The sequence below is a fragment of the Chrysemys picta genome, chromosome 7 (assembly GCF_011386835.1).
Source record: "Chrysemys picta bellii isolate R12L10 chromosome 7, ASM1138683v2, whole genome shotgun sequence".
Classification (NCBI taxonomy): domain Eukaryota; kingdom Metazoa; phylum Chordata; order Testudines; family Emydidae; genus Chrysemys; species Chrysemys picta.
Window position 1 is genome coordinate 47399424 of NC_088797.1, and position 12259 is coordinate 47411682.

A 12259-nucleotide genomic window follows, 5' to 3' on the forward strand; every position below is an offset into this window, starting at 1 on the left:
CTACCAACCAACCATTACCACGTGCTAGTATCTAATACTACAGTATTTTCCTATATTTAGGATAAGAGAACAGTGATATTTGCCTGGTAATGACTGGTAAATGCTGTCTGTGAAAAATAGAAATAGCTATACAAAAAAAAAAAGTTTTACAGTAAGTTTATTTTGTAGATTTGTCAAAATCATGACGAAGTTTACCACAAGGATGCTGACACGTTAAATTAATTTAGGAGGAAACAGGCATGAACAAGAGGCACATTCGCTGACTACAGCCAGAAACCATTATTTTACACATACATGTGCTCCGGGATAGATGTTGGCTGGCTATTAGGTAGTCATTATTTGCAATATTATTTGGAAAGGACAACAACTGGTATTTCTTCTATTAGAAAGTATTTTTGCTGTTCTAAAGAGTTACTAAACCAGATCCATCCAGTCTGGTAGTGTGCCTCAAACAGTGGCAGATAATTCCTCCTTCATAGTAAAGCACCCACTGCCCCATAACACAACATTTGAACCAATGTGGTATCAGGGATGAGAAAGAAAAGCATTCTCCCAATCTAATTTGTGTAGGTGATGTGAAGTACTACCTATATTATACAGAGCATAAATCCACTGATTAGACTGAAAATCCAGTCTCCTCCATGGATGCTATTATCAAATGTTCCTCTGAAAGCCAGTAAAGCAGTTTTATTCTAACAGGAGATTAAGAAAGTGGAATGAACACCAAAACCCCAGCTTTCCGTGCAGTCTGAAGAAATCAAACTTCTCTATACAGCACCCTCACCACACCAACACAGAGGAAAAAAGAAAAGTCAGCTGTGTTTCTACGATGCAGACATCAATGTATCACAATACAAACACCAAAAAGGTGACAATAAACCACTCCAAATCCTCTCCTCCAACCAAAGCAAAATGTGCTGGGCAGTGCTATGAAGCCTGGTACCAAGAGGTCTCCTGAAAGCTGACTATAGAATGTACTGTAGCATAGCAGATAATCTTATTACCTACTGTATCCTGAGTAATAATAATTCTTAGCTCTTTTATAGATTGTCAGACACAGTGAATCCAGAGGTCAAGTGCTTAGTTTATACCAGATATTAGTGCATCCCAATATAAACCTATAGATGTTACCAAATTTCATAAACATCTTTATTACACAGAAACATTGTGCAATTTTACAATGCAATACGGTACTCCATATCCTATTTTTACAAGGGTTACAAATCATAAATGACCAAGCCAATCTTAAACCTAAAGATTTGGAAATATGCACTTAAAGACAGCTAGAAAAAAAGAACACTAGCCTAGAGAATTGCTATTTTACAGTAACATTTTAACAAGCAGCAGCTCCCAGCATTCCAGCTATGAGTGAAAAGAGTTTGATTACAACTGGACCGCAACAATCAAAATGACTCTACAGTACTCACCTGATCTTCCTCTTCATCCTCTTCATCTTCTGCCAAACGCTGCCTGCCTACCTCATAGAGCCTGCAAACAGTATCCATGTTCATGGCATCCATGCTTCCTTGATTCTGAAGAAAACCCCCAACACAGCAGTTAGTACCTAGTGGAACTGTTTATGCTTTCTTACATAACTCTATCATGATCTCCATTACAGAGGACAGGTTACGACCAAGAACAAACAACAAAAAGGCATTTTATCTTTTTTATTTGCTACTTACATAGTGTAATTAGTACTAACGTTTATTCGGTTATGTTGCAACGTTTGGCTTTGAGATTCTACCATCTATGCCACTCCCAACAAAGAATTTTATACCCCATAAACCTTCATTTTGACCATTCAACACCCCGCATATCCAACTTTGGGTTTGTTCACCCTCTCCAAAACTGCATGCCAGCTTCCCTTTAGATTCTCTTCCTCCTCTCCCACCTGAACTTTGCCAACAACCACCGCTTTAAAAACAAAGCAGTTTGTCCCAAGTGGGATTTGAACTCTCCACTCTTATAGACCAACTGCTGATACACTAATAGTTTGCATTGGGACCATGGCATTACTGTTAATCGTGCCCCTAAGCATAAGCCCTGCTGGTGTGTCAGGAACAGCACAGTAATCCCCAGGCTAGTATTATGGTGCTACTCTGTATGAAGCATGAGGCGAGAGCCTTATCAAAAGTTAAAACTGCTTCCAATCTGGGAAAGAAATTATTTTATAATGATCCATAAATAGCTCACAATACAAAAAAAAAAACAGACAACCAGTACAAGCCTGTTAGCCACTCCATCACTAGAGGGTAATGGAGAAACTCAGATCATTCCAAGTTACAGATGCATTGATTAAGGCCAGAAGGGACGATTGTGACCTTTTAGTCTGACCTCCTGCATACACAAGCCATAGAATGTCACCCCAGAAATTCCTGCATCAAGCCCCTAACTTCAGGATGTCCATAGCTTCCTTCTTCTCAAGAAGAAACAGGGAGGGTAAGAGAGGCCCAAATAAAAGCTCTGGGTGCACCAGACAGAGGGAGTTTCCTTTTTTGTGCAAGTTTCAATAACAAAAGACTAGAGAATCAGAATAAAAATTTATTTCTCCCTGCTTGTGAGGAGGACGCCTCCTTCTGTAGTATATTTCTTTTAAAGCAAAACAATGTTTGAGGAATGCAGGTGAAGGGTTCCAAGAAGTCCCCAAAATGTGCATATGTTAGAGACAGAGACAGCACTGCATTTAAGCACAAGAGATGGGGTATAGGGGACTGATCACTACTCCCCTATCCACATCAAAGCTCTAGTGCACAAGACATCCGAGACTGATAGTAGGAGCTCCAGAACTTCCAGCTCCAATAGTGGTAGATGTTTATTTTTTTAAAGCATTGCTCTCAGACCACAGCCACAAATACTGGTATCTACTCTTTCCCAACTATCCCAGATCCTTTACCTCAATAACAGCCAAATAGCAATCCTTGCTGTCCGTGCACAAATCAAAGATATTCCGTTTTACATCAATGGTGGCTAGAAAACAACACAAAGTGAACTTAATGGTTACCAGCAGGTTATTCAATGCTTTGCCAAATATACAATCTACAAACATGTCTGGACAGCTATTGCTAAAACAAAAGCATGTTTAACACTTCTATCTAATTTTAACCAGTAATGGAGAATATTTCTAAGCTGATAACACTGAGCTAGTCAGTTCTCATACTGATTTCCATAGCACCCCTAACTGTGCAAGTATGGCTACTGGGTTTTCTGTGAAGGGGAGAGACCAAGTTGGCCTCTCAACTTCCAATGAGGTAGTGACTGAGATGGACAGAGGTTTGGGTCATCTTTTCTCATCCCAGCACCTGGAAGCCAGAGGCCATGTTTACTCACTCCTGTTGCTGCTGCACTGAGCTCAGCTCCAGCAGCGCTGCGGGCTGGAGGCTGAACTGACAGACATTTGAGCTGGAGATAGGAACAAATCCTGATGGGAGAGAGGAAGGTAGGGGAGAAAAATGGGAACTTCCATGAAGCTGCGCAATTACAGCCTAGGCCATACCACTGACTATTTCTCAGATTCATGTCTGACTTGGTGGAAGGAAAACCAGAGCTGGTACCTGTAGGCCACAGAGTGAGTGAAGAGAAGAAATCATGTACTGGAGCAGAAATTCTAACTCAAGCTAGTTTAGTGTTGAAGACAAAGTTTGTGCTTGGAACAAGGTATATTAAACAGAACTTGTTTTCATAAGATATTGTGGGGAGGTAACAGGTGGGGTTAAATAAAGAAAAATTTAAGTCAACCTGCACCAAACCCACAAAGCAACCCCTGGCAACTGCACCTTCATCCTCACCTATAGGTTTATAGTCCGTTGCATTGAATGTCCTGAAGGATGACCCAAAGGGACTTCTCATCCTCTCCTCCAGTAGGTCATCTTCATCATCTGCCTGCAACATAGCTGACAAGGGAAAGACTATTAGGCAAGTCCATGCCCCATTTACAATGCTGCCTCTAATCATTTTCTGATCCTGTCAGGGTCCACACAATACTATGATTTTTTTTTTTTTTTTTAGGTTTTTGCTTTTAATAATTTGGCAAAACCCCATTTAACCATGTACTGTTCCCAAGCTGTCTTTCACAACATTGAAGGTTATGAAGATTAGCAAATAAAATAGAAGCAGATTCTTTCCACAATCATTACAAGCCAAACTTTTGCATTGCATTACAAATTTTCAAAGGCACAAATGGAGTTTGATGCCCAACTTCTATTGACCTTTGGTGGGAGTAGAGTGCCTAACTTTTGTTTGTGCCTCCTATTAAAACTTACTAAATAAACAGATTTTTTTTTTTAAATCTCTCCCTACAAGTTATGAGCAGAGGATTTGGAGTCAGGACCCTTGGGTCGCCTCTGAGCAGGGGAAAGGAGAACATCTAGTTGTTAGAACAGAAGATTCTGAATTTATGACTAGGGAATATAATTAAAGACTATCATAATGCATATGCAAAAGGAGCCTAATTAAGGTTGCACAGACCATCTTAATTGTGGCATTGGACTACTTGACATTGCAACTTAATGTTCTTTTAATGCAGTTGAGTGGGTGTTCACTCATTCTGTTCCTTAAGGCAACTTGCTCACGGCCCACGGCTCACTGCTTTCTAGAGGATTACAACTTAATATACTCCAAAGGAAGCAAACTGTTTCATAATCTGACCATAGATTGGTTCAAAATTGCAAAAGTGGCCAGTATATTTCCTTATGTTCCAAAATCCCCAGAAACTGCTAAAACCAGAGGTTCAGATTCCCCTTGAGGAGCGCAACTGAAGTTCAGTGGCCATGTATCCTTAACATGCTGCTCTATCCAGAAGCATCAGATTAATAGGCGATGCACTGACAGTAAAGTTCCACACTGTCAAATTAGATACCACTATTAGAGGACAGGTAAAGTGTAGCCAGTGACGTTCTAAACAGCACACTAAGGAGTTGGTGGACTCTACAGGTCCCCACCATGCAATGATTCACCGTAGTTTTTATGAGTTGCAACCTCCCTTAAAAATGACTGAAGCCAACTACAGCACTCTTTCCTCATGTAAGTTACAAAGTACAGCCATTGGCTGGAAAAAGTTTCCATTTGTCTGCTTTACTATGAACATGAGGGAAAGAACACCCCTACCCTCGGCTTCTACTGCCAAATCCAAGGAGATTGAGGAGAACAACAATGCCATGGTGCAATACTAAGAGACATCCTACCTCCATACATAACTGTACCAGTGTAGTTGAAGACTACACGGCACTGATCCAATGCTGGTACCGTGTGCAGCAAATGGAACGTTCGAAGATCCCACTGAAGAAAGAAGTTAAGGAATAACACACGACAAACTTTCCATTTTAACTCCATGGTGAGCAGGAGATTACTAGTGTCCAACTAATGAAGCTTACTTGCCAGGTCAGGCAAATACTCAGCTCTCTTCTACCATCACAAGCCCTCCAGCATGAACAAAAATATAATTAAACATGTTGTACCAAGTCCTCAGCTGTAAGCACGGTGGTTATGATGAAGTTTTTGGTGAGGAGAGAAATGATCCCCTGAATGAAATGAAAGTGGTAAAACTACAAATATCTATGAGTCACACCTGAAAGGGCAGAATATAACATGCATCAACAGAAAACCCTCTCAACTCCCTCTGTTGCTGGAGAGGTCCATATGTCCCTCTCCTCTCCTGCCTCCCTTTCTGAAAGTCTTAATTCCCCACTCCACCTCCGTCTCACCCAATCTTTAACATAACCAGTGTCTTACCACCAAGACTACAGAGATGTAAGAACCTTCACAATGAAAACAGAAAGGAGTTGTACTTGCATGGAGAGCACCACTGAGAGTTAGCACAGGAAGTGTGGCCCAAGTGAAAGTCTGGTACTGAGGCAGGTAAGCTTCTAAATTAGTTCATTCAATGTAATACACAGAGGAAAAACTCCTGTTTAAATTATGGTAGTAGAATATCAGCAGCAGATCAATCAAGATGAGGGGCACCCAGTTTACTGCATAGAGTGCAGAATGTGTGACTGCTTGCCTTATGGCCAAATGCAGCACCCTGAGACTAAAATTATTCAAATAGACAGAAATATTTAGAGACAAAACACTGAAAGCTGAATCCACTTCAGAACTAGCTGCCCCAATCCTCCAGCTTAGAAAGCCAGTCTCCCAATGAGGCCAATGTGGAAGAGAAGGACAAATTTCCCTAGTTGGAACCCACTATTATTTCTTACTCACCATGGCAGTCACTCCAGGAGATGGGGTTACAGATTAAATAGCTAGAAATATCAATAGTTCAGCATGTGGTGATCATGAAATTTGACTATTGAATGTGCAGGTAAAAGATCTCATGAGACATCTAGACAGACTTATAGCAAATGCTGGGGATTTGCTCATAAGACATGCCATATTGGTAAGACAGACAGAAAAGTCATCCTGGAAGTTAAATTTAGACTATTGCGGGGGGGGAGGGAGGGGATAAGGAAACACTTTGAACCCTGGCCTCCATAGCATCTCTCTCTAAAAACTGGATGAGCTTGGCAGGCCTGATTTCAAAATCTTAGTGTATAGGTGAGAGCATGGAGAAGACTGGAGGAGTTTACACTAGTAAACTACAAAAGTAGCTAGTGAGAAGTAAAAGAAAATTAAAATTCTAGAACTCAACATGTAGGTTATTTAAACATACCATACCGTTAAGCAAAAAAGAATCAAGAGGGCAAGAATTAAAAACACAAATGACAGACAGTACGGTTAAATGGCAAAGCTCAACAGTTTCAGAGGTGTCCTTCAGAAAATAGAAATGTGAAGCCATTAGAAATAAATAAATAATCCTCTCTTAAATCGTGTTTTTCTGCCATGACACTCAAAGCACTTCACCAAATAAAGTCAGTATCATTACCTCCAGATTGTGAAATTGAGGTACAGGGGTAAAATGGACTTGCTGAAATGTTTCACAGCAGGTCACTGGCAGAGCTAGGATTACCACCCAGGTCTCCTGACTCTCAGTTTAGTGCCCTATCCATTAGAACATGTTGCCTTCCAGATGGAGATTAAACTAAGGCAGGTAAAGTGTAAGATGCAAGTTAGAAGGGCTAGGAGAGAATCTGATGTGCAAATAACCAAAAACGATCGAGAAATTCTTTAAATTGGAAGTAGAAAGCCTGCAAAAGAGCTACTATATCTGCTGAACTAACAGTGTTAAGGAAACAAGTAAAGAGAATAAAGACAGGACACACAACCCAGGATTATGTCTGTGCATCAAATTTCACTGCAGAAGATGTTGGGGGGGGGGGGAGATACCTACCTCAGACCTACTTTTTTCACATCACAGACATCAGATTAAGCTGTCAAAATGAGAAGGTACTAGAACAAACTGATGAGTTAAAGAGCAAGAAGTTACTAGGACTAGAATCCAAAAGAATTTAAGAATGAATATGTTAAACCACTAACAAATATACACAATCTGTCATTAAAGTCCGTTATAGTACCAAAGGACTGGAGGGGAGAAAAGGTTGTGCGTATCTTAAAAAAAAAAAAAGGAAGTGTTGGAGTGAGAATTACAGACCAGTAATCCCTACTTCAGTATCCGGTAAGTAAATTGGCTGGAACAGCAGCTAAAAATAGAATACCTAAACGAGAATGGTAAGATACACAAAATAGCATGGCTTCTCTGAAGAAAAATGGTGCCTCTAATCTACTCAAATTGTTTGAGGAGATGAACGGAGGTATAAGAAGGAGAACCAGTTGACATAATTTGAGTTTATAAAAGACTTTTGAAAAAAATTCTTTATTAAGAAATCTAATGCATGTGGGGTAAGTGGCAACATTCCATCTTGGATTAGAAACTGGCTATCAGACAGAAATGGTAGGAATAGTCAATTTTCAGTGTGTCCAAAGAGTAAGAGGGGGGATGTCTCAAAGTTCTATACTAGGGGACGGTTTTAAAAATATTTATTAATGAGCAAATGAACTTGGGCACGGGAGGAGGTAAAATTTGCAGAGGACAAAAAGTATTTAGATCACTCAAGAGCTTCAGAGAGTCCTAAATAAAGCTAGGTAAATAGGCAGTACAAAGGCAGATAAAATTCAATGTTGTCAAATGCAAGATAATGTACATTGGAAGGAATAATCTAAATTATTCACTCACTACAAATCAATTTAGAACCGAGCAATCAGTCAGGAAAGTCCTGGTGTCACTATGGCAGTTCAATGGAAAAAAAACAAACAAAACCCCTCTGTTCAATGCACAGCAGCGTTTTTTTTAAAAAAAAAAGCAATCAAAAAATGTATAAGGAATGGGATACAAAAGTGACAACATAATGCCTTCATATAAAGCAATGGTCTGCCCTTACCTGGGTCAACGTTGGCCACCCTAGCCTCAAAAGGGATAGCAGAAATAGAAGGGGGAATCAGGGTCAAGAAATACAAGCATGAAAAGATTGTTCTCAATACTAAACCATCTCAAAGAGGGAACAAGACTGAAGTACATAAGATAATGAATGATACAGAGACGGTAGGTCAGGCATTCCTGTTTACCCTCTCATAACACTATAACAAGGGACGTCCAATGAAACTGAATGGCAATAACATTTAAAAGTGAACAAACGAAACCTTTTTATATAAAGAATTAACTAATATTTGCAACTCACTGCCAAAGCATTACTGAAGCCAAGAGTTTAACAGGATTCCAAAAAGTATAGACATCTATATGGATAATGAGAACATCGACAATTGCTTTACAGGGCACTTTTGTTTTTAAGTAGAGATAAAGTACTGGGTTTTATAAGGGCATTGGTTCTCAAACTTTTCACTACTATGACCCCATACTACAAAAAGTAAGCAGTTGCAGACCTCTCTCCCATCTAGCCACTAAGAAAGGTCCGGGGCTGGGGGGGCGGGGGAGGGGGGGGTTGGGAGGTCACAACAACTGTTCCTGTTCACAACCCCGGGTCAAGAACTCACCCAGCATTATTCAGATGGCACCCACGGGCCACATCCAGCCTGCAGGGGCCTTCCCTTTGGCCTGCCAGGCATACGTTGTTCCCTCCTGCTCCCCACTGGGGCCTCCATTGTAAAGGCGGCCCCACTACATGGCTCCAGCCCTGAAGTCACCTGCCAGGCAACCCCTTTCCCTCCCCAGCTGCAAAGCCTCCTCTGAGCCAGCAGGTGTCAGGCAATAGGGATGGGTGGGAGACAGGGAGTGGTGCTCAGAGGCAGACGAGCACAAGAACACTGCAGCAAGGGGAGCACAGAGGCTGGTGCTGTCAGGTGTCTGGGGTGGAGACGGAGCCAGGGGCTCTGTCCTTACAGCCAAGCCCCCAACTGGGAACAAAGATAGATGGAGGCAGGGATGAAACGGGCTCTGGGGGGCGTCACCCCTTGCTCCACTCCTCCATCTTCCTCCCACTCAAGTATTAATGAGGCGGCACCTGACTCCTGCAGCGACTCCACACACACCCCTGCTCCACCCTCAGGGACTGAAAATCCTGGTTACCCCCAAATGACCATGGGGAACACATTGCTCATTTGGATAATCAGGATTTTCAGTTCGCTGAAATTTGGACAAACGCACTTCACCTGTACCTGGCATGACTGTGAACAGAGGGAAAATAAACTGAAGCGCATCTCAAAACATGCCTCTAATTGGCCTAGCAGTCTGCATGCCAGTCAAAATCAGCCAACATGCCATCTTTGGTCCACCTGCCATAAGTTGCCAATGCCTGCCAGCAAGGCAAAGTAGCAGTGCTCTCTCCATGCTATTTGCTTCCCACCAAGTCAGTCTGCTGAAATCAGCTGAGTCATAAAAATGGCTCTCTACTCTGACAGAAAAAATGTAAAATTGATACCAAAAACAGATAATTTAATGGAGAACGGATCATGAATATTTGTTCTTTCTACCAAATGTAGCCAAAGTGAAGCCAATATTCTTGTTGTGCAACAAGTGTGTTTCTGTCATAAAGGAATACAACTTGAGATACCACTTTTATATGAACCATTCAACTTTCAATGACAATTATCCTTTGAACTCAGAGACACGGTGTTCAAAGGTCGACTCCCTAATCACATCTTACAATTATGGAAGTAAGATGCTCATGAGTTCTGCATCACAACAGGAGAGGGGTATGGGTGCTTCTCTATGAGCAGCCTGGACTCTGGCGTGAAAGATGAAGCCCTTCATGGATTCCAAAACCATCAAAGAGTGTATGCTGGCTGTTCTCCAGGAAGTGGAAGCTGATGAGAAGATGAAGGAAGCCATCACGAACACTGTCAAGCAAGTTCCTGTCAGACATGACTGCAATGCGCCCACGTCCAGGCTTTGACGAAGCTTTCCATTGATCGTTGAAAGGTCTGAGAGGTGCTGAAGTTTGTGTCAGTGGCCATTGACTAATCAATTACAATAAAGACATAGCGCAGCTGTGTTTGAATGTGAGCTACTTTGATGGTCAAACCTTCTGAGAAGAACTTTTGAGTTTGATGCCCCTGGAAACATTTTTCCCTGGAGATGTCGTATTTGAAGAAAATCAATGGAGCGTTTGATAAACAGCAACTCTCACTAAGCAACATTTGCTTTCTGGTAACAGATGGCAACCTTCAATGCTGGCAAATGGCAGCACAACCAGCGGAAATAGCATCACAACTGAAAGCCCTCTAACAAAGTGTGCTATGTGCCAAGTTGAGTGGGGAATTCAAAGACGATAAGGAGACTGATGAAAATACTCAATTTCATCAGAGCTTTCTCAAGTCTGCAACAGACTATTTTGTGAGCTGATTGCTGGGCCCTCTGCAAACCATGATGACCATCTTCTCCAGAATGATATTCACTGGCTTGGTGAGGCTACATCACTGGCATGCTTCTGCGAGCTCTAGGTTCAAGCTGTTGAGCAGCCACAAGGAGGAATCTGAATATCTGGCCCTTCTAGAGATATTGAATTCATGGTCAAATCAGCATTTCTTTGCAACATATTTGAAGATAAGCCACAACCTTGACAAGAAGCTAGAAGCTTTTCAGAAGCAGCTGGACATATTTCTCATGGATTTGAGCACTGGAAAGCTTTTATACTTTATTCAATTCAACAACCATTGATCAGCACTGGAGACAGATGATGTGATCAATCCTCTCATGACAAGCTGCCTTTAACAGCGACAGGACAATTTCAGCACCCAATTTAGAGATTTCTTTCATGCCAAAGGATGTAATTGGTTTTGTACATGATCTTTTCTCCATACCACCTGAGCATGACTTCTCATCTCACATCCACGTGATCCTCCCTGTAACAGATGAGGGGGCCCTGCAGCTAGAACTAGTCGACCTGCAGACCTCTGACATGCTGAAGAAGGAATTCAAGAACACGGAAAACATGACATCCTGGACATGTTATCTGGACACAGAAAAATACCCAAACCTCAAGAAACTCCCCCTCCTGGAAATCTCAAATGTTCAGATCACCATACATGAGCAAATCCAGATTTGTAGTCAGAAGCACATTCAAGAATGTGCTGTTAAACAATACTAGAGTATCATTTATTTAAATATTTTTGGATGTTTTCTATATTTTCAAATATATTGATTTCAATTACAACAGAATAGAGTGTACAGTGCTCACTTTATATTTATTTTTGATTACAAATATTTGCACTGTAAAAAACAAAATATTTTTCATTCACCTAATACAAGTACTGTAGTGCAATGTCTTCATTATGAAAATTGAACTTACAAATGTAGAATTACGTACAAACTGCATTCAAAAATAAAACAATGAATAATTTTAGAGCCTACAAGTCCACTCAGTCCAACTTCAGCCAATCACTCAGACAAATAAGTTTGGTTACAATTTGCAGGAGACAATGCTGCCTGCTTCTTGTTTACAATGTCACCTAAAGTGAGAACAGGCGTTCACATGGCACTGTTGTAACTGGCGTCACAGAACATTTATGTGCCAGATGTGCTAAAGAGTAATATGTCCCTTCATGCTTCAACCACCATTCCAGAGGACATGCGTCCATGCTGGTGACTGGTTCTGCTTGATAACAATCCAAAGCAGAACAGACTGACACATGTTCATTTTCATCATCTGAGTCAGATGGCACCAGCAGAAGATTTTTTTTTTTTTTGTGGTTTGGGTTCTGTAGTTTCCACATCTGAGTGTTGCTCTTTTAAGACTTCTGAAAGCATGCTGCACACCTCGTCCCTCTCAGATTTTGGATGGCATTTCAGATTCTTAAACCTTGGGTCGAGTGTTGTAGCTACTTTTAGAAATCTCACATTGGGACCTTCTTTACGTTTTGTCAAATCTGTTGT

General features: G+C 41.2%; 1 protein-coding gene across 5 annotated transcripts in view; it reads right to left on the reverse strand.

The window, feature by feature from the left end:
- DCAF1 (DDB1 and CUL4 associated factor 1) overlaps window positions 1-12259 on the reverse strand; it is a 112117-nt gene that overhangs the window by 35223 nt on the left and 64635 nt on the right. For all 5 annotated transcript variants that reach the window (XM_042861764.2, XM_005285282.5, XM_042861762.2 and 2 more), the window contains 4 exons: window positions 5181-5274; window positions 3786-3890; window positions 2894-2967; window positions 1428-1532 (listed from right to left, as the gene is read on the reverse strand). In XM_042861764.2, the coding sequence (XP_042717698.1) occupies window positions 1428-1532; window positions 2894-2967; window positions 3786-3890; window positions 5181-5274 (378 nt within the window). The remainder of the gene's footprint in view (window positions 1-1427; window positions 1533-2893; window positions 2968-3785; window positions 3891-5180; window positions 5275-12259) is intronic.